Source organism: Haliotis cracherodii, unplaced genomic scaffold (genome assembly GCF_022045235.1).
Source record: "Haliotis cracherodii isolate W230 unplaced genomic scaffold, xgHalCrac1.p SCAF_10, whole genome shotgun sequence".
NCBI classification, from domain to species: domain Eukaryota; kingdom Metazoa; phylum Mollusca; class Gastropoda; order Lepetellida; family Haliotidae; genus Haliotis; species Haliotis cracherodii.
The window spans coordinates 9,140,362-9,163,590 of NW_027266265.1; the positions used below are offsets into that span (position 1 = coordinate 9,140,362).

The 23,229-nt window shown below is 42.7% G+C and overlaps 1 protein-coding gene and 1 pseudogene across 2 annotated transcripts in view; one reads left to right on the top strand and one right to left on the bottom strand.

Moving 5' to 3' along the window:
- The window catches only part of LOC139446204 (probable G-protein coupled receptor CG31760), a 266,996-nt gene that overhangs the window by 1,255 nt on the left and 242,512 nt on the right, over positions 1 to 23,229 (bottom strand). The window contains exons 10-13 of one of the 2 annotated variants that reach the window (XM_071227532.1): positions 10,444 to 10,512; positions 9,960 to 10,098; positions 6,446 to 6,557; positions 5,134 to 5,331 (exon numbers count right to left, since the gene is read on the bottom strand). In XM_071227532.1, coding sequence (XP_071083633.1) covers positions 5,134 to 5,331; positions 6,446 to 6,557; positions 9,960 to 10,098; positions 10,444 to 10,512 — 518 coding nt within the window. Of the gene's footprint in view, positions 1 to 5,106; positions 5,332 to 6,445; positions 6,558 to 9,959; positions 10,099 to 10,443; positions 10,513 to 23,229 lie in introns of both variants that reach the window. The other variant, XM_071227523.1, reaches the window with a different exon arrangement.
- LOC139444185 (uncharacterized) lies at positions 15,721 to 17,298 on the top strand (annotated as a pseudogene).

Genomic DNA, 23,229 nt, shown 5'->3' on the forward strand with positions numbered 1-23,229 from the left:
GACAGTGTTAATATCGACAGAGGTGGTAGAGTTACATGTAGACATTGTTAATACCGACAGAGGTGGTAGGGTTACATGTAGACATTGTTGATACCGACAGAGGTGGTAGAGTTATATGTTGGCAGTGTTAATACCTTGGGAGGTTGTAGAGTTACATGTAGTTAGTGTTAACAACGACAGAGGTGGTAGAGTTACATGTAGACATTGTTGATACCGACAGAGGTGGTAGAGTTACATGTGGACAGTGTTAATATCGACAGAGGTGGTAGAGTTACATGTAGACATTGTTAATACCGACAGAGGTGGTAGGGTTACATGTAGACATTGTTGATACCGACAGAGGTGGTAGAGTTATATGTTGGCAGTGTTAATACCTTGGGAGGTTGTAGAGTTACATGTAGTTAGTGTTAACAACGACAGAGGTGGTAGAGTTACATGTAGACATTGTTGATACCGACAGAGGTGGTAGAGTTACATGTGGACAATGTTAATATCGACAGAGGTGGTAGAGTTACATGTAGACATTGTTAATACCGACAGAGGTGGTAGGGTTACATGTAGACATTGTTAATACCTAGGGAGGTGGTAGAGTTACATGTAGACAGTGTTAACACTAACAGAGGTGATAGAGTTACATCTAGATAGTGTTGATACCGACAGAGGTGGTAGAGTTACACCTAGACATTGTTAATACCTACGTAGGTGCTAGAATTACATGTAGACAGTGTTAATACCTACGTAGGTGGTAGAGTTACATCTAGATAGTGTTGATACCGACAGAGGTGGTAGAGTTACATGTAGACATTGTTGATACCGACAGAGGTGGTAGAGTTACATCTAGACATTGTTGATACCTACGTAGGTGCTAGAATTACATGTAGGCAGTGTTAATACCTAGGGAGGTGGTAGAGTTACATGTAGACATTGTTGATACCTACGTAGGTGCTAGAATTACATGTAGGCAGTGTTAATACCTACGTAGGTGCTAGAATTACATGTAGGCAGTGTTAATACCTAGGGAGGTGGTTGAATTACATGTAGGCAGTGTTAATACCTAGGGAGGTGGTTGAATTACATGTAGGCAGTGTTAATACCTAGGGAGGTGGTAGAGTTACATGTAGGCAGTGTTAACACCTAGGGAGGTGGTAGTGAGTGGTTTATTGGATGAAGGTTCGTGTCAGTGACGTCAGTTGTCATAATGTGCAGCAATAAACAAATTTAAATATTCATACACCTTGAACAAATTCGAGTGTGTGAATGAAAACACATATGAGAAATGGGACGGTGTTGATTTCATTTTACGTAGCTGCTTTTGTGTCTTGTGATGTCGACTGCAGTAGTACCTCAGTGCCGACATAGGCCTGTTTTCATCACTGCTATCTCTTCTTTACCATGGCTGGGGAACTCCGAGAATGGGATCCACAGATTGTACCCATGCATGGAACCAGTCCCGGGTACTGGTCTTGAAGAAAATCTAGTAACACCCCTACATCGATCTAGCGCCTATCTCCTCGCTACAATGAAACTTGCAATGCCCGTAATAACGTTTGTTTGTTTGTAGTTTAACGCAATCTCATTAAAATGAGATCTAAGTTCTCGCTGCCGCTAAACAAAGATCTGAGGACAACCCATTACGGGTCACGTCAGAAAGACCTTTCGCGAAATTTGACCGACCACTGAAACGAATAACAAGAAGTCGATATCAGCCAATGAGAAAGCAGCTTTCTCGAGCTTTACGGCACTCGTTTCAACCTGGCGACTTCCATTTCAGACTACGCTTGAAAAATATGTTGACACAGTTCTCGATTAAAATTTTGAAAACTGAACAGAAGAACAATCCGGAATATCTAATATATCGTTGCGATCGTATGGCAGTGCTTCCCACGTACTGTGCAGCGCCTCCTCCGTTCAAATGTTTATCCTACGGAAGCGAGAGACAGACGATGATTTTGACGGAATCAGTCGTACGGGCCGTAACTGTCGTTCGGAATACCCCGTTTTAACGTTTACGAGGTGGCATGTTTAGAAAACACATTCCGACTGTCACTTTCATGATCTGGTAAGTGACGCTTTGATTGGTCGGATGAAAGGTCGTTCTGATAGCGATAGCGAGAACTAAGATCTGGTTTTAATGAGATTGTAGTTTAACGCTGCACAAATTATCGAGTGTAGACCAGACAATCAAGTGATTGGCATCATGCGCATCGGTCCGCGTAATTGAGATACGATGATATGTGTCAATCAAGTTAGCGAGCCTGACCCCTCGATCCCGTTAGTCTTACGAAAAGCATGGGTTGCTGAAGACCAAATATAACGCGGATCTTCACGGGTCACTTAATTGCTTAAGAACGACAGACAGTATATTATCGGGGTTTTGCTTGTATGAATTCTCGATAAATAGATAGAATAGTTTGTTTGCTTGTTTTTAACGCCGCACTCAGCAATATTCCAGCTACATGACGGCGGTCTTTAAGTCAAGTCTGGACCAGACAATCCAGTGATTGACATCATGAGCATCGATCTTTTCAACTGGGACACGAAGATAAAATAGTAAGACAGTGGTTCTCTTCACGAGGGCTCTACAATCCCAATGTGAATTAAGGTAAGAGTGAGTGAGTGAGTTGGGTTTAACGCCGCTTTTAACAGTATTGCAGTTAGATCACGGCGTGTCAACTTACTGGGTAGGAAAGCCCGAAATGATGCAGGTCTTAGACGTTTACCACTTCCGTGAAGCCCACAAGCACGGGTATGGTGCTGACAAACATAGAAACATGATGGGGGCGAACCGGGATTCGAACCCACAATCATAGGTTTCTGGCGTGCCCAAGGGACGCAGCTCTGCACAGCATCGCGGCGCCTTAGACGACTGGGCCACCCGTGCCCCTAATTCGGGTCAGAGCTTGGTCTTAAGTTAGAAACCAACACGAAAATGAGAAAACATGTCATAGAAGACGTCAACTACTAACTAAGCCAAAATAGTTTACTTTTTTGTCCACCCTCCCGACAACATGATTTTGTGTCAGGGACTGACCTTTCTCATCTTCCCGAGGCAAGAGAGTTAACTGACCATAAAAGTCCAGTTTCCACCCTTGCCGAACTAGGCTGGTATCATGGAGTTACATTTTGGCTGGATTAACGAGTCTATGCATAGTCCAATCAAAATCGCGCACCGAAATCGAAATCCGGTTCGTAAACTGTCGTGCAGATTTCGATCGACTGCAGGATTTGCAAAACGTGTGCACCGCCAACTCGTTGTCAGCAGATATTTTCCAAATCTTTTCATGTTTTTAATCAAGGTGCTCACGTGATTTGATGCATTTCGCGATGTAAGACCCCTTTTATCACAATATAGATCTTGATTATCGATCAGATCGTCCTGACTGGGCGCCACCATTTTGTGTGAAGCAAACGCAAGTGATACGAGAGGTGGAATCTGATTGGTCCATAGAAGAGGCTTAGAAGGGACATAACTGGTAATAGCCACTGGTGGCGCCACGATCGAGCCCAGTAATTCAAGCCGAGTTCGGCAAGGGTGGAAACTTGACTTTTAAAGTCAGTTAACACTCTTGCCTTGGGGAAGATGGATCTTACTTAGAAATCAAAACGAAAATGAGAAACTATGTCAAAGAATTCGAGAGAACATCAACTACGAACCAAACTCAAATAGTTTAATTTCTGTTTGAAAATGTTCGAAACGTTAAGGCAACATTCAAAAACATTCTCGAATTGGGCTTCACACATTGTACCCATGTCGTGAATCGAACCCGGGTCTTGGGCGTGACGAGCGAACGCTTTAACCACTAGGCTACCCCACCGCCCCTCGAATTGAAAGGGGGTACTGACTGACAATTGGTGGACAACTTAGTTCAGCGCCGTCAAAACTACAGGTAACATAGCCCTGCATTGAAAACACAGTTATCTCCTAATTAAACGTCTGAGTGAGTGAGTTGGTTTAACGCTGCTTTGAACAGTATTCCAGTTATATCGCGGCGTGTCAGCTTAATGTGGGAGGAAAGCCCGAAGTGATGCATGTCTCAGGCGTTTAACACTTTGGTGAAATCATGAGCACGGGTATGGTGCTGACAAACCTAGAAACAATATCGGAGCGAACCGGGATTCGAACCCATGACCATATGTTTCTGGCGTACCCAAAAGGATAGGTGATACACGGTGGAATCCGATGAGCAAGTGCGTACCCCGCGTCCGACTAACTTCAATAGGGTATATACAAAATTTATTACTGGGGCACTAGCCGAAATTATCCTCTAATGGAACAGATGGCTAATTAAATTTCTTCTGATGATATGCAAGAGGTGAGTTGAGGTGAAATTGGGTTTAACGTAGCGTCCAAGATTATTGCACTTATATAGCAACGTGTGTGTGTGTGTGTGTGTGTGTGTGTGTGTGTGTGTGTGTGTCTGTGTGCGTGTGCGTGTGTGTGTGTGTGTGTGTGTGTGCTTGTACTAGTCCGGACTGATGCCGATTTATAGTGCTAGCCCACTGGGATACCATGCCGCAGTTTAACATGAATACCCCACCCAGACACAGTATACTGACTCCGAGCCGACGCGTCCTTGTTTTAGCCCCTTAATGCCGAGCGCCAGACAGGGTAACAACAAGTACCATCTTTAAGCGTCTTTTGATATGACGCGGCCGGGGATCGAACCCCGGACGCTCTACCACTAGACCACGGAGGCGGTCTGATATGCAAGAAACAAGACGAGGGACAATTGACCACGAATGTCAGAATGAAAAACAAGAACACCTGTTCAATGTATACGAGAAAAAATAATGGTATCTTACTTCAAACGGATGAAAATTCCACACCGACGACTGTATGTATCACGTGATTTTTACAAAATGCCGATAATATACTGTCACGAGCTCTCCATCTTACAGCACAACAGAAACCCGTAATTAACATGGAATACACGTGAATCACGTGCTCGGATATGTAAATGCACTGCACGTGATCACATAACGATGTTCATTGGACAAGAGCCTTTAGCTGTGCTTTAAGCAGTGAGATCACAATCACATTACGCAAGCAGATGCATTAACGATGCGGACACGATAAATGTGTACCTTGATATCCAATCTAAGTACCTTTAAGTCCTTATCCAAGACAACTACCTGTATATCCTTCTCCAGAAAGCTCTCGCACTCCGCCTCGTCAACACGGTCTCCGTAGCCGTTTGAAGACGCAGTGTTGGTCATGGCAGTTGCTGGCTTGGCCCCGAGGGTGTATTTTGAGCCCCTACTCAGCATTGTTGATTGTTGCTGGTTTTGTTGTTCTTTTGGGCCAGAACTGGACTTCAGCACAAGGTAGCACTGGTGAAAAAAAGAGAAGAAATGTAAATATTGTAAACTAATATCTGCCAAGACCTCAGTAAATCTTTCAAAGACTTTTACGGTAGACACTTGGAGGACATTTGGAAATTCCAAATTTTACGACTCTGTGACAAAAATGTTGTCCGATGCATTTCCCTATTTTGACTTGGTTTTTTTTTCAAGTGAAAAATTGACATGCCTCTTCGTGTGTTTGTGACACATGGTATAACCATTATTTGATAGTGATTCAAAAAAACATTCTCCTATTGTAGGAATCGTAGAATGGACTCTGCTTTTAGCAGAGATCGCTTATAATTATGGAAAGAATTTTTTGTCAAATTTATTTAAGCGTCTTTTTCAAATACTTTTCATTGTATTAACAGCGACTGACTCAGTTTGTTTCAGTGCCGCTTTCACCAGTATTCCAGTTATATCACGGCGTGTCAGCTTAATGTGGGAGGAAAGTCCGAAGTGATGCAGGTCTTACACCTTTACGACTTTGGTGAAATGGACACGGTATGGTGCCGACAAACCAAGAAACTAAATCAGAGAGAAGCGGGATTCGAACCCACGATCATAGGTTTATGACGTGCCCAAGTGATTAAACGTTCAAAGACGATAGATAATACACAGTGGAATGCGATGAGCAAGTGTGTACCTCACGTGTGCAACTTTAAAAAAGTAAAATTTAATAAAATTAATGTTAATTAAGTTTCTGATATGGCTCAGGACGGTGCTCTGCTCAATGAAGCGTCGCCTTAGACGACTGAGCTACCTGCGCCAGGGGTTGACGTTTCAATTGAGTGAGTGAGTGAGTTGGGTTTAATGCCGCTTTTAACTGTATTCCAGTTATATCACAGTGTGTCAGCTTAATGTGGGAGGAAAGCCTGATGTGATGCAGGCCTCAGACGTTTACCACTTCGGTGAAACCCACGAGTACGGGTATGGTGCTGCCAAACCTAGAAACATAATCGGGGCGAACCGGGATTCGAACCCACAATCATAGGTTTCTGGCGTGCCCAAGGGACGCAACTCTGCACAGCGAATTGCGGCGCCTTAGACAACTGGGCTACCTGTGCCGGCGGTTGACGTTTTAAACATGGCGTGGACTTACCTTGCTACCAAAGAGGAACGCCAAGGTGACTGTTGTCGTTAGCTGGGTGTGAATAAATACCACTAAGTATAACAAGTCAGGGTTGGTGGGGAAGGGATCTTTCAAAAATATCCTGAAAAAGATAATACGTATTAGTAATCATATAAATAATCAATTTTCATAATCACAAGTCGTTTGTTTGTTAATTTGTTGTTTAACGCCTCACTCAGCAATGTTCCAGCTATATGACGGCGGTCTGTAAATAATCGAGTCTGGACCAGACAATCCAGTGATTGAGCATCGATCCAGGCAAATGGGATACGATGACATGCATGAACCATGTCATCGAGCCTGACCACCCGATCCCGTTAGTCGCATCTTACGACAAGCATAGTCGCCTTTTACGGCAAGAATGGGTTGCTAAAGATCTATTCTACCCCGGATCTTCACGGGTCTAATCACAAGTTGATAAAGAAACATGATCACGATAACTTTATTACCAAGTACTTGACATGACAAATCCTACACAAGATGAGGTGAAGAATATGCTGAACAATATCTGGCTATGATAACGCTGATGTCGTGATGAAGACGACCTTCAACAACTGCATAGCCAACATTTCCGAGGTGCTAACAGTTGTAACAATAAAATGACAGGCCATATTGTTCGGGGTGCCAAGTTGCCATAGTGATCGGTTCCTTGGCTTTCAAATGGCCAGGGGTTCGTTTCACAAAGCCATCACAGCGCCACGATTACAGAGTAACAATACTAGCGCTGCAATCGCTTTGTGAACGGCCCCAAGAACAGCGGAATCTCGTCTATTGTAATACCAAAGGATCAGCAGATGTTCGGTGAACCCCAAAGGATCAGCAGATATTCAGCGAATCCCAAAGGATCAGCAGATCTTCAGCGAACCCCAAAGGATCAGCAAATATTCAGTGAATCCCAAAGAATCAGCAGATGTTCAGTGAACCCCAAAGGATCAGCAAATATTCAGCGAACCCCAAAGGATCAGCAGATATTCAGCGAACCCCAAAGGATCAGGAGATATTCAGCGGACCCCAAAGGATCAGCATATATTTAGCGAACCCCAAAGGATCAGCAGATCTTCAGCGAACCCCAAAGGATCAGCAAATATTCAGTGAATCCCAAAGAATCAGCAGATGTTCAGTGAACCCCAAAGGATCAGCAAATATTCAGCGAACCCCAAAGGATCAGCAGATATTCAGCGAACCCCAAAGGATCAGGAGATATTCAGCGGACCCCAAAGGATCAGCATATATTTAGCGAACCCCAAAGGATCAGCAGATCTTCAGCGAACCCCAAAGAATCAGCAGATGTTCAGTGAACCCCAAAGGATCAGCAGATATTCAGCGAACCCCAAAGGATCAGCATATATTTAGCGAACCCCAAAGGATCAGCAGACATTCAGCGAACCCCAAAGGATCAGCAGATATTCAGCGAACCCCAAGGGATCAGCAGATATTCAGCGAACCCCAAAGGATCAGCAGATATTCAGCGAACCCCAAAGGATCAGTAGATATTCAGCGAACCCCAAAGGATCAGCAGATATTCAGCGAATCCCAAAGGATCAGCAGATGTTCAGTGAACCCAAAAGGATCAGCAGATATTTAGCGAACCCCGAGGGATCAGCAATTGCTAAGTGAGTTACAATGTCCTTGATGGTACACGGGAAACACTTAACGAGGTTTCGTATGGTGAGTGTTTCAACGTCCTTGAGGGTGACATATTACGTAGTGTTTGTTTGTTGTTTAACGCCGCACGCAGCAATATTCCAGCTATATGACGGCGGTCTGTAAATAATCGAGTCTGGACCAGACAATCCAGTGACTGACATCATGAGCATCGATCCACGCAATTGGGATACGATGACATGCATCAACCAAGTCAGCGAGCCTGACTGCCCGATCCCGACAGTCGTCCGTTACGACAAGCAGTGTCGCCTTTTACCGTTGCTGAAGATCTACCTGTATTTTACCCCGGATCTTCAGGGGTCTATTACGTACTGTGTCTCATGAAACACTACTATCCTCTGTCCGTCTACAGATAATTACTATATGTTTAAACAAGTGTGCACCTGGAGCTGAAAATTGATACTACAAAAAGAGACACGCATGCAATGGATAATCGATAGGATTGCCATATTAGAGGTATTACTTTCGCCCTAATTTAGTGAAAAACTGCTAGCAGATTATGTTTAAATTATCTCAGATTTCAGTTTTATTTTCACATTTCCGCCACGTTTCCTGTCCCTGAAGTACGTCACGCCACAAGGGGAACTACATTGGCGACGATGTTTTGCATCTCTTCTGGGGATGGATGCTTAACTTTTGGTGGCCGGGGAAAACCTAATCCACAAGATGGCTGAAGTTATTTTTCTTCAGAAATAATAACGACCTGACAATACGAGTATATTAAATACTAAGATGTCATGTACTCCATTCTGCTGTCAATCAATGTCAACTCGTGTCTTTAATACATATGGAAACAAAATAAACGCCGAAAAATTTCAGAATTAAAAAAGAATTGAATTCATTGAAAAGGAAATTACCATCGCAACTTTGGAGAACATTTCGCGAGTAAAAGATTGGAAGATTGAATACCCTCCAATCATTTCCATTAATAATACCTCATATGCAACCTCAATTATTTTTAATTTCTAAAGAAGTTCGATTAATGTTTCTTTCCAAAAGTACAACATTATTTCAAAACAACATGGTGTGTCCGAGTGTGTGTCCGAGGGGGGAGTTTTTGTTTGTGTGTTTGTTGTTTAACGCAGCACTCAGCAATATTACAGCTATTTGACGGCGGTCTGTAAATATTCGAGTCTGGACCAGACAATCCAGTGATTGGCGTCATAAGCATCAATCCACACACTTGGGATCGATGACATGCATCAACCAAGTCAGCGAGCCTGGCCACCCGATCCCGTTAGTCGCCTCTTACGACAAGCACAGTCGCCTTTTACGGCAAGCACAGTCGCCTTTTACGACAAGTACAGTCGCCTTTTACGGCAAGCATGAGTTGTGGAAGACCTATTCTACCCCGGAATCTTCACGGGTGTGGAGGGGGAGTCCAAGGTGACGCTTAGTCGTATTCAGATCACCGTCTGGGTGGATCTGGGATTCGAACTTACCACAAGTATATCCCAACACAAGGGACACAACTCGTGATGCGGCGCCGTACAACACTGAACATACCTAAATGTTCTTATTACTCTTGCAGTGGGACTAAATCGTATATAACTCTATCGCCTACAGTAAACTACGGTTATAACGAACTCACAGGGATCACTAATTTTAGTTTGTTATAACCATAGTTCGTTGTAAGCATATATACAGCAACTATACAGATAATGGACGGGATCAAAACACATTTCGTTTTATCCGTCAGTTCGTTATAAGCGTGTTCGTTATAAACGTAGTTTACTGTCGTATAGTTACTGCAACAGAAATACAATAATTGCTTCAAATTTACTAAAAATGGTAAACATGTATTCAAACGTGAACTTACATTGACACATTGAGAAATAAAGAAAGTAGAAATTCGTTGTATATTGCCCAGCTTATAAAACGACTTTCGTTGAACTCTGACGGCGCTTTTCGTACTACTATACACAGTCTCACGCCCCACAGTAAAAACAACAGCTCCGCTGAAACAAAAGAGGAATAAATATAGACTTACATTCATACATACCGGTATCTACATTGTAAGCATATAACAGTATCTGAATCAATCCACAAGTCATTCTGTCCATCGTGTTGATTTTTAACATTACCTCTCGCTCGCCGGACACAATATAATCAGTTGAATGTCCTATTCACTGAGGATTATGCTTATTTCCCCTTTTGTCAGACTTGACATTTACGTGTTTGTAATCATGTTATTTGTAAAACAGATTCTTAATGATCCATATACTAGATCTTCCAAGGGACTCGTTTCCGTGTCGGATTTAATTGCGCGCGTCTTGGAAGCAAAGCGCCCTTTTGACACTCACCTATTACGGCGGAGTGATCCCACCAGTCGGAAGAACACTGGTATGCCTTGAGGCCGCTTACATCTTTACCTAAAACGTAAAAAGCGAATCCAAATTAAATTATTATCAAATCACTTGTTCATGGGGGACTAATTCCTAATTTCACTAATGACAGCTGTGTTGTGCTGGCTCTGCGATAGAACAAAGAAAACCGACGCTGTGTGTACTTCATTCCCTCGGTTTGTCATCAAACACGATAGTGACGTCATGACGCAAGTACTGTCCCGCAGATGTCAATTTTCTGCGCAGAGATTGGTTGTCGATTTACGTGATGATCAACTAAAAGATACGATTTCTTAGCGATCAGAGAGAAATTGATGTAATTAATGAAATGAAGTAGAGTGAATCTTAACAGCAAATTATCACAGTGGGACATCACCTGAAACGGAAATTATTCGAGAAGCGAAAAACGACATTGGCTGCCTTGTACCATTTAGAAGAGCTGCATGACTTTGCATTTGACTGATCGCTCTAGTGAGAATTTGTTTTGACTTTCAACAAGCATTCGTTCATACGCCGCTTCAAGAAAGGTTATGCTCTTTGAGATAATTGTCAAGCTGTATTCAAGACAAAAACGTAATGCATTCAAATGAAGATTTCTAATCAGCCTCAATCCACTGATCTTGATCAAATCTGCAAAGTATTCTCGCATTTTCTGCCACTTCTGGAACTGATCTTGTGCCAACGGTTGTGCACAAATGAAAAAACCCCGATCTTCTCATCCTCCAATATTAGTACATAATACAAAACTGCACATCAATTACAAAGTGTTTTCTTTATCTCTACCCGGGAAAGATGTTTTTATTCTTAAAACGGGTTACATCTGGCATTGGAGTTAAATGAGACAAGATTCCGTCCATTTGTTTTCTCAGCAATGCGTCAATGCAATAAACACAAATTTAATCTCTATAATGATCTTTAACATTTGAAGGACAAACAAATGTTGATAAATATATCTCGGAATTATTGATAAGTCAGCAAGAAATGCTGTAAGACCATATTAAGGTTCTGTTTGTTTGTTAGTTGCTTAATGTCGCACTCTGCAATGTTACAGCTATACGATGACAGTCCGTAAAAAACAGATATTTGAGTCTGGACCATACAATCTAGTGATTGACATCATAAACACCAATCTACGCAATAAGGATACGATTTCATCCATCTCATGGTGTCACCAATGTGTTTGATATATTTTGTAAAGATATCTTAAGACTAAATAGGTCGATACCTTCTTCGATGCTTGTGACGAATTGGGTCGGCTTGATCTGGGGGCCACTCTGTATGTCAGTATTATTAAGTATAGTCAACTACGTTTATAACGAACACGCTTATAACGAACTGACAGATATACAAACTTATTTTTTAGTTCCGGCCATTTGTTGTATATATGTTGTATATGTGCTTATAACGAACTACGGTTATTACGAACTAAAATCAGTGGTCCCTTTGAGTTCGTTATAACCGTAGTTTATTGTATTGGATATACTTGATACAGCAGCAGGATAATATTATTCTAAGCCAGGTCTTTTCCTCCCAGTATAATATTGTGGAAAAGGGCATAAAGTGTTGGGCATTAAATGTAAATAAAATGTGATTTGTTCGTTGTGTAATGGGCCGGTGGCCCTGTTATGGAATAAATTCATTATTCATCTATCGTTCCATCACCTAGTTTACGGTTACAGATTATTTTTATGCACTGCACATATACTACGTTTATTACGATCACGCTTATAACGAACTGTTTCTTTTTGTCTCAGCTATTTGCTGTGTATATGCTTATAACGAACAACGGTTATAACGAACTAAAATGAGTGGTCCCTTTGAGTTCGTTATAACCGTAGTTTACTGTATATTCAACAAGAACATGTTCATATTAAGTTACCAACTGCAATCTTTTTTTTTTACCTGGAGCGGTATATGTTAGCAATGCTTTGCTTGTTTACCAATCCGGATTTCATTTTTTGAAATGTTTTAACCATTCATCCTTTGGTATACGATGACAGGCATCAACCGAATTTGGCTGAAATTTCGTGGCTTGATCGTAGCGTCACCTACGGAAGCCTTTTAGGGCCATTTGTTTTTTTCGATACTTTCTTGAAATTTCAAGATACTAAGTTGAAATTTCAAGATACAGAAGTTGAAATTTCAAGATATTAAGTTGATATTTCAAGATTATTCACTTCAAACGTATTTTTACATCTTAGGATGATAACTTATTTTCTTGAAATTTCAACTTCTGTATCTTGAAATTTCAAGATAGTATCTTGAAATTTCATCTTAGTATCTTGAAATTTCAAGATAGTATCGGAAAAAAACCCAAACAAATGGCCCTAAAAGGCTCCCATACTCCCTAAAAGGCTCCCGTAGTCACCAGTGGCCCAACGAGTTTTGTCGCTTCAATGTCCCTCCCACTGACCAATCGGATTCCACCTCTCATGCTACTTGCATTTGGTTCAAACCAAATGGCGGCGTCCTAACAAGACGATCTGATCAACTTAATTGAAGAAACACTTCACATTCTCCGTCTCGGACACCCAGTGCATGTAGATGGTAGCACAACACTTGAGCGTCTTGATTGAAAACATGATTTGGAAAATATCTGTCGACGCCCAGTTGACGGAACACATGCTTTACAAATCCTGCAGTCGACCGAACACTGCACGGCAATCGTTATGTTGTTTACGAAGCGGATGTCGATTTCGTTACGCGATTTTGATTTGACTTAGACTCGGTTATCCAGCCGAAATTCCAGCCTTGTTCGGCAAGGGTGGAAAGTGGAATGTTATACTCTCTTGTCACATAAGCTACGGGTACAAAAAACATAAGCTACATGTAACAACACAGAAGCTACAAAAAGGAAACACTGCTCTCTTGGGTCCATGTAATGTGAATAACTCCAAGGGCGGATCCATCCTTTTTAGTTTGTTTGTTTGTTTTTTGTTGTTTAACGTCGAACTCAGCAATATTCCACCTATATGACGACGGTCCGTAAATAATCAAGTCTGGACCAGACAACCCAGTGATTAATTTCATGAGCATCGATCCACGCAATTGGGATCGATGACATGCATCAACCATGTCAGCAAGCCTGACCACCCGATCCCATTAGTCGCCTCTTACGACAAGCATAGTCACCTTTTTACGGCAAGCATGGGTTGCTGAAGACCTGTTCTACCCCGAAACCTTCACGGGTCAGCTGCATGTAAAAACACAGAAGCTACATAAAAGCAACACTGCTCTCTTGGGTCCATGTTATGTGAATAACTTCAAGGGCGGATCCATCCTTTTTAGTTTGTTTGTTTGTTGTTTCAACGCCGAACTCAGACATATTCCACCTATATGACGGCGGTCTGTAAATAGTCTGTACCTGACAATCCAGTCATTGATATCATGAGCATCAATCCATGCAATTGAGATCGATGACATGCATCAACCAAGTCAGCAAGCCTGACCACCCGATCCCGTTAGTCGCCTCTTACGACAAGCATAGTCGCCTGTTACGGAAATCAAGGGTTGCTGAAGACCTATTCTAACCCGTATTTTCACGACAAGCAATTTTTAAAAGGGAAGGGTCCAAACATCAAAATCGTCTCTCTTAGATAATTTTACTTCCTACAACATACTCCATTTGTTTTGCAAAGAGGGGTTGCGGACCACCTGGACCCCACCTCTGGATCCGCCTCTGAACTGGCCCCTGACAATGAGACAGTACTTAACCGTTGATCACAAACCAAAAAACACATATAATGTCTATATTACTTTGAACAAACCTGTAGAAATGCGCTCCAGCCCCAGGCTCCGTTTATGTCAGACATTGAAGCTACATAACCATTTAAGGCTCCAAGAAGTGAAATATCAACCACTCACAGAGAATTATTGTTAAAGTTGTCGCACGAAAATGCAATCCCATAACTGTTTAGGCCCATATTAAGCTAGATAAAGCTTCATCAATAACATGTAAACTAGAATATTTATCATTAGTTTCCAAATCCGGCAAATATACTGCTAATTCCTGATTGAAATGTTGTTTGTTGATGAAGATATTACACATATTCAACAAACATTGTACCAGGATGCTAACACAATATTATGGGCTCTTGATGTTAATTTGCCGTCTACTATGTGAAGCGGTAGTAAAATGCCTTCACGTGAGGGTCACGGTCACTGCTGCAGCTTCAGGCTGTAACACCTTCACGTGCATCGTGCATGCTTTACACAACTACATCGCGATGTACCGGAATGCCAAAACTACAGTGCCGGACAAAAGAAAGTATACACTTGAAAATTGGATTAGACGAAAACGTTACAAGATTTATATAAAAACATTATTAGGCTGAAAACAGTCACTTAAACACTGAAACTTAAGGGACATCCAAAACTATGACACGCGTGTGAAATACATCGCCATCGAATAATCATTTCTTGATTGTTTCATTTTCAAACACCATCAAACATGGGTGTATACTTACTTGTGCAAGTTTATTTATGCAAATCAGAAATCAAATATCATCTGACGTCTGGTTACCACAGTGATCACTTACCAAGGCTTACGTGGCAGAGTTGCGTCCCTTAGACCTGCCAGAATCCTCATTAACTTGCCGTATGCTTGCCGTAAAAGGCGATTATGCTTATCGTAAGAGTCAAGTAAAGAGATCGGATGGTCAGGCTCGCTGACTTGGTTGATGCATGTCATCGCATCCCAATTGCTCAGATTGATGCTCATGATTTCAATCACTGGATTGTCTGGCCCAGAGTGCGGCGTTTAACAACAGACAAACAAACAATCATTTACTTACGTTACAAATCACATCTATTGCAAGTATTTATACAACTTCGATCTGTCATTTTGAATGATAATTCTCGCGATATGTAACGAGAAATTACAGTACCTGCAGCTTTAATCTTCTAGCAACACCGCTTTCGTTCGCTGGGATCGGAAAATGCTCCGTGTCAAGTTACCAAACGTAAGTTATAGCTCTAATTCAGCAAACAACTACTTTTTAACCCGAGATCACTAATGTAACTTCATCAGTTTAAATAAAATGTCAAGTGTAATAAATCGACTGTACACCTATCGTCTGCTTGTCACGTGAATGTAAATGGTGTAAATGGTGTAAATGTCACGTGATCAGACGTGATGTCCTCGCCAAATTTTAAAACTATGGAAACAAGAAAGGATCATTTCTTATTGAAAACTGTACGCTTTTTGAGAACCTCTGTCTCTGTAGGTTTGATGATATGTTAAATAAAGCTTTATTTTTACTGGTTTTGACCAATGGTGAACCAACCAGAAAAGGCCAATATAGGCGGTACTTGTCTGCAGCCAGCACTAGGCAAGGCATATAATGCTGTTTTGAATGGAAAGGCAATTAGGAGAACTGCCACTACCTCTGCTGTTCCACTTCATGACAGGATTAGTGGAAAATTTTCTATTGAATGTAGTACCACTGGTAGAGAACCACTATTGTCCATAGGAGAAGAACAGGGAATTGTTTCACATATTGACGCCATGGCAAATTTGCAAGGGCTGAGGTTACTACTATTGTCACAGACCTAGCAATATTTGTTGGGAAGAAGTCAAAGGATGAACAACCCCTATCACTTCAGTGGTTCTATGGGTTTATGAAGCGATGGCCTGATCTATCAGTGAAGAAGCCACGATCCCTTGAGATACAGAGAGCGAAAGCTACCTCAAAGGAGACGTTCACTCATTATTTTAACGAGCTTGGACACATTCGGATAAGTACAACCTGAAGACATGCCCTCATCGAATGTATAATATTGATGAAGAGTGACTTGTTGAGAATCACACCCCAACATCAGTTATCACATCAAGTCAAAGTACTCCAGCTGCAGTGACAACATCAAGATCAAGTACTACAACTGTTATAGGATGCGGCAGTTCTATACCACCGTATTTTGTATTTAAGGACAAGAGGATGCGGGAAGAACTCTTTTCAGGAAGTACCCCTGGAGCAGCAGGCACTGAAAGCAACTCTGGTTGGTCAAACACGGAGATGTTTCAACGCTATCTGACCGAGCATTTCCTGAAGCATGCTGTCGCCGCGTCTGCAGATAGTCCACTTCTTATTGTGTACGATGGTCATAAATCCCACGTGTCTATTCCACTGATCGAATGGGCACGTCAGCATCACATTACTTTGTTTGAACTGCCTGCACACACGTCCCAAGTTTTACAGCCAATGGATGTTGGTTGCATTGGACCTTTTGCTAACATTTACAACAACCCCCGGCATATACATGCGAGAAAATGCCTCAAGTTCAGTTGATAAACATTCTGTTTTTGAGCCTGGCTGTAGAGCTTATAACCTGTCGCTGACACCAACAAATTTGCAATCCTCTTTCAGGAAATGTGGAGTCTACCCATTTGACAAGTCTACCACCGCCAATATCAACTTTGCGCCATCAACAGTTTTTTTAAGTCGTCTGAACGTTTGCTGCATCCTGATACTGGTGTTATTGATTCAAGTGTGCCAGCTGGAGACAAGGATGTCACTTCACCTACTGGGGGCAATGATGTAGCAGGATTATTTAAAGACAAGACGACTGTACTTTTCAAGAAAGCTGTGCCTACTAAAAAGAGAAACGTTCTGAGCGTTGTTGTCTGGGGCAAGGCCACCGCCGAAGACGTCATTCTGAATAAAATTATTTCCCACCAGACTGTGAAATCGGCATCCCCAAAAAGCAAGCAAGCAACTTAACAAAGTAAATCTTCAAAAAGAAAAAAAATACTGTTACTGCGACGAATGCAAGTACTTCTGGAACTTCACGGTCAAACGCGCATCAGGACGATAGTTTGGATTCGTACGAGAGTGATGTGACAAGTGATGATGAACTCTGCTGCAAATGTAACCAATTTGTACCTGATGAGGTTCAAGCTAGTGCCTCACTGATCATTACAACCTGGGCATAATGTACCCACCCTGCCAGCACTAGACACATCTACGTTTCTGCACGCCAGTTCGCGTTGTGCGACGACATTCCGAGTTTTGGTGCCCCTGTCATGATGAGCCTGAAGAATAACTCCCTGCATCAACCTTGTAAATAAGCTGGATATGTGTGACTTTTCATAGTTTTGTTCAGTATTAAAACATAAAATGAACATATGATGGACAAAGATATCATAAGACAACTGTGGACTGTTCTAATTAGGATTTTGACACAAGAGATCGTCCATACATGTCATCCCGGTTATGCGACAAGCCAGCCAATCAAATGATCGACCTTATGTGACGTAGTTTTCAGGGTCACTTACATGAATATTACTATGGATATTCGGTGACATTTCATAAGTGATCTAACTTCCATGACACGAGGATACATCATGGCGTGAAGCTGTGTGTTGGACGAAGGCAAAAATATATGATACCCAAGAACACAGGTGGTAGACAATAAAAACATTGGTGAAACATGCGTAGGACTATGTGCTGGCAAACCAAGGATCATAATCTGGAAGTATTTGGGATTCGAACCCACGAGTAGCGGATCCTGGCACGGCCAAGAGGTATCAGACGAATGGTCCACCCGTGGCCCAGGCTTCGAAATAGAGCTGTATTTGACATGAGTTTACCAGGGAGAATGTTAAATCTCCATTCAGGCACGGATGAAAAACGAGAAATAGTTCCTAGTTTCCTTCCGCACATGCCTGTGCTACGTATTTATTGTAACACATCGCAAATTGAACCAGGACGTGTTTCTGTCTGCATATTCAGCTGTAAGGACCTGCATGTGTGAACCTTTGTTTCTGTTAATCTCTTGACTTCGCTCACCGATACTTGCGGACGCTGAGTGTATCGCTACTCGGGCCTCAGACGGCGTCTGTGCTTTGATTGTACAATTTCCTTGTGAGGAAATTAAAAATGTGCAGAAACTGATTCCTCCCAAGTTCAGGATCCCCTTCTATAGGACTTTGTGAATTTGCCAAGTACTTACAGGCATGGACGTGTTGCAACCACAAAACATACCATCAAGAAAGCAGGACATCAAACTTTGCAAAAAACTCCCTTATCATTTGAGCTCTGTGATAATTTAGTTTGGTCTTACACCATTATTAGGAATATTGCAGCAGCAGCAACAATAATAAATTTAATAAAACTTCTACTTCTTCTCAGTAATAATACTAAATATCTGATATTTCGTCATAATATTAAATGTCTCATTTTCCCGCTCACAGCTAAGATGCATGTTAAACAAATATCAGGTCTGGGTCATTTAGGGTCAGGGAACATCCACTCGACAACAAAGTCCACTATCTGTTCGACAAACGTGGGTTGCCATTTCTCGGGTGCTGACACTGACACCGTACCTTTAACAGCTGCTGATGAAATCAGAAATGACAAACCATCTCAAAGTGCACTGTCTACCCTAGGGAAATCAGAGAAACCGCATACATTTATCCTCCACAACAAACCCACGTTTGAAAGTTGATATTGAATTGTTAAACGTGCAATTTAATTCTTGCCATGCCGAAAGGCAATGCATTATATTTAATGAAAAGTACACGTTATAGCAAAGGCTTGGAGCGAGAACACTTGGCGCCTGGAGACATTCCAACGCTTGTCCTATAATGAATGGTGACTTAAAGCGTGGGGAGAATAACTGATGTATAAACGAGACTGGGTTACAGTGAGTGAAGCTATGCAGGTCTACCACGCACTCAACAAGAGCGCAGGGACAAGGGGGACCCAGTCGTCTTAGGTGCCACAAGTGCTGCGCAGAGTTCCTTCCCTCAGTGCCAGGAGCCTATGAACCATGCTCGTGGTTAAGTGGTAAACGTCTAAGACCTGCATCAATTCGAACTTTCACCCGCATCAAGTTGTCACGCTGTGGTTGGTTGGTTGGTTTGTTGTTTTACGCCGCACTCAGCAATATTCCACCTATATGGCGGCGGTCTGTAAATAATCGAGTCTGGACCAGACAATCCAGTGATTATCATGAGCATCGATCCACGCAATTGGGATCGATGACATGCATCAACCAAGTCAGCGAGCCTGACCACCCGATCCCGTTAGTTGCCTTTTACGACAAGCATAGTCGCCTTTCACGGCAAGCATGGGTTGCTGAAGACCTATTCTACCCCGGAATCTTCACGGGTCTGATATAACTTCAATAATACCAAAGCGGCGTTTAACCAAGAGGCACTAAGCTGATCACCGTGTACTTGGGGTGAAGGGGGGAGTTATTGAGTGAGTAAGTGAGTGAGTGCACTTTTACACCAAGGGAAACTACAGGGTAATTATATAAGATCGCCCAGGCCGGCGGTGTTGGAGTGAAACGGGATCAGACAAACCTGGGATCGCGAGTGCGAGGGATGATCCGCCGAACTTTGATTCGAACCGCGGCCATCGGATCTTATTAACCCTGAATATCGATATACGGCTCTTCGACCACAATTATTTGAAGAGTGAGTGTTGTTTTACGCCGCTTTTAGCAATATTTCAGCAATATCCAGCGGGGGACACCAGATATGGGCGTCACACATTGTACTCATGTTGAGAGTCGAACCTTGGTCTTCGGCGTGACGAGCGAACGCTTTAACCACTAGGCTACCCGACTGCCCCCTAAGTATGGGAAGAGCGATCGACGAAGCTGAATACCCACCATTTCTTGGAAATACGAGCCAGATGTACGATTTGGGAAACGCCAAATGTTAATCACTTTGTACAAGGGACTACCAGCCAAAGCCAACACGATCGTCGGCATCATGAACCGCATCAATTACCCGGAGACCTACCACGCAGGCATCAACAGAAACGGCGGACGACGTAATTGAATAATTCGGTTTGTTGACAACTGTTTGCGTCTTGTGACCCTGTAGGTCATTAACAAAGCGACATTCCTTCCGTCAGACTGAAATCGCAGGGGAAAAAGAGGAATACAGGATAGGACAAATGAGGTTGATCATCGCCATTACTGTCTAGACCGTGGTATAGAGTACGCAGTTTGATCTACACGTACGTTTAAAGCTGTCAAATGCGAGGGGCACAATTAAAGGTTTTTAGAAATAAAGCAGACCCATGAAGATTCCGGGATAGAATAGGTCTTCAGCAAGCCATACTTGCCGTAAAAGGTGACTATGCTTGTCGTAAAAGGCGACTAACGGGATCGGGTGGTCAGGCTCGCTTTCTTGGTTGATACATGTCATCGCATTCCATGATGTCAATCAGTGGATTGTCTGGTCCAGACTCGATTGTTTTACAGACCGCCGTCATATAGGTGGAATATTGCTGAGTGTGGCGTTTAACAAAAAAAAAAAAAAAAAAAAAAAAGGAATAGAGCAACGGCTGTGAGTGAGTATGGTATTACGCCGCCTCTAGGAATATTCGAGTTATGACACGGCGGGGGTCCCCTGGAATTGTTATACACATTGAACCAATGAAGGCAATCGAACCTTGGACTTAGGCGAGTCGAGTGACCGCTTTATCCACTGGGCCACTTAACACCTACGGCCGTATTAAATAGGTAATTCAACGCAACGCGATTGAATATTGTTTAACACCACAGTCAACAATGTTACAGTTATGCAACCAATCGACTCTTCACTAAACAAGCGAATCGGCGATAGCAGGACCAACGATCTATGCATTCGGTTCACGGTCAGTCACGGCTTGTAATATCTCAGACACCGTTCACCTTAGAGAGGACCGCCTCCGTGGTCTAGTGGTATAGCGTCCGCCCGGAGAGCGGAAGGTCAAGGGTTCGATCCCCGGGCGCGTCATACCAAAAGACATTAAAAGATGGTACTTGTTGTTAACCTGTCTGGCTGTCGACAGGTCGGCTCGGAGTCAGTATACCGTGTCCGAGTGGTGTATTCATGTTAAACTGCGGCATTGTATCTCATTGGGCTAGCACTATAAATCGGCATCAGTCCGAACTAGTACAAGCAGCCACACACACACACACACACACACGTGCATGCACGTCGCTATATAAGTGCAATAATCTTGGACGCGAAGTTAAACCCAATTTCACCTCACTTAACCTTAAAGAGTGAGTGGGTGTGGTTTTTCGCCGCTTTAAGCAATATTCCAGCAACATCACGACGGGGGACACCAGAAATGGGCTCATGTGGGGAATCGAACCCGGGCCTTCGATTTGACGAGAAAACGCTTTAACCAGGAGGCTACCCCACCGTCCCTCCAACCATAAAGGAGGTAAACAAGTGATGCTAAATGTTCCCACTTAAATATGTTTCAAGTTTTCATATTCCAATTCGAAAACCTTAAATTGAAGTATTTTAAAGTATTTTTCAACTTTTCCAGACATTTCAGGACGATGTGGTAGCCCGGTCGTTAAATTGTTGGCTCGTCAGGCCACAGGCTCCATATAGGCATAATGTGTGAAGACCATTCCTGGTGTCCTCTGTCGTGATACTGATGAAATATTCCCGAAGGCGGTGTAAAACAACACCCACTCCAGTCCTGTTAGACTTATCACAATGATGGCTACTTTGGAAAGATGCCAAATTGATTGAGAATCTAACACGGTATTTCTGTTAATCGAACTGACCATCGGCTGACCCTCCGCCATAGATGAAGCCCCAGAGGATGAAACACCTTCAGCAACATGTCACGTGACCCTCTTCTGAGATCGGCGTTACATAGTCCGAAATCACTTTTAAGTGAAATAGTCCGGTCTGGTCAAGTCCGGTCTAGACAAGTCAGGCGAAAGTCTCCGACCAGTCTGCTTTGTCAATACCACGTGGAATTACCTAAAGTAAAGGTCACTTTGTCCCATATTGATAGAATATCTTGGAGGATTAAGTAAAGAATCTTAAAGCTTTATGCATTGATTATAGGCAATCAATAGGCGTCTCAGACCCTTGCTGGTATTTCGGTAAGTCATCTTTGGCCGATGTCTGGAATGTGTTTAGTTTTGTAGTGGGAGGTGAACGAAACAGCTAATGACAAAGTCATGTGTGTGCAACGAGAAAGGCTATTGTTGGGGAGGAACCGCAAAGCCGGGAAGAGCTAACATGAAACGTGGCAATTGCTTCTAATGTAGGGGCAGTGGTCAGTGTTGACCAAACATACTGTGATAGCCTCCTTCACTCGCTGAGTGATTTGGAATCATTACTCTTGGGTGAGAACCATGTCCCATAGCTTGTGACTGAGTGTTTACAGTCAGACACTTGGACTCAGAAGACAAGAAATGATCAGGAATGGTAAATTAAGAGTTTCTGTGAGTTTTGTCATTTCTTCATCTGATATCGTGGGTGAGTGAGTTAGTGGGCGGAGTGAGTGAGTAAGTTGACTTTGACGCTGCTTTTAACAGTATTCTACTATATTACGGCGTGTCAGCTTAATGTGGGAGAAAAGTCCGAATTGATGCAGGTGTCTGACGTTTACCACTTTGGTGAAACCCACGCGCACGGGTATAGTGCTGACAAAGCTCGACACATAAACGGGGCGAACCGGGATTCGGACCCACAATCATAGGTTTCTGGCGTGCCAAAGGGATGCAACTCTGCGTAGCAAGTTTCTGGGTCTTGGAGGGTGCGTCTTGAGTGTGTGAGTGAATGAATCGGTGAGTGAATGAGTTCATAAGCGGACTTATATCTGAACAAGAACCAGTGCTTAATGGCTATCTTCCCGAGGCAAGGGAGGTAACTGACTATAAACGTCCGGTTTCCACCCTTGCCGAACGAGGCTGGAATTCCGGAGTTATGTAAACGCAAGTATACACTCATATTTGATCGTGGCTATTAATGAAACAAACAAAAAATGG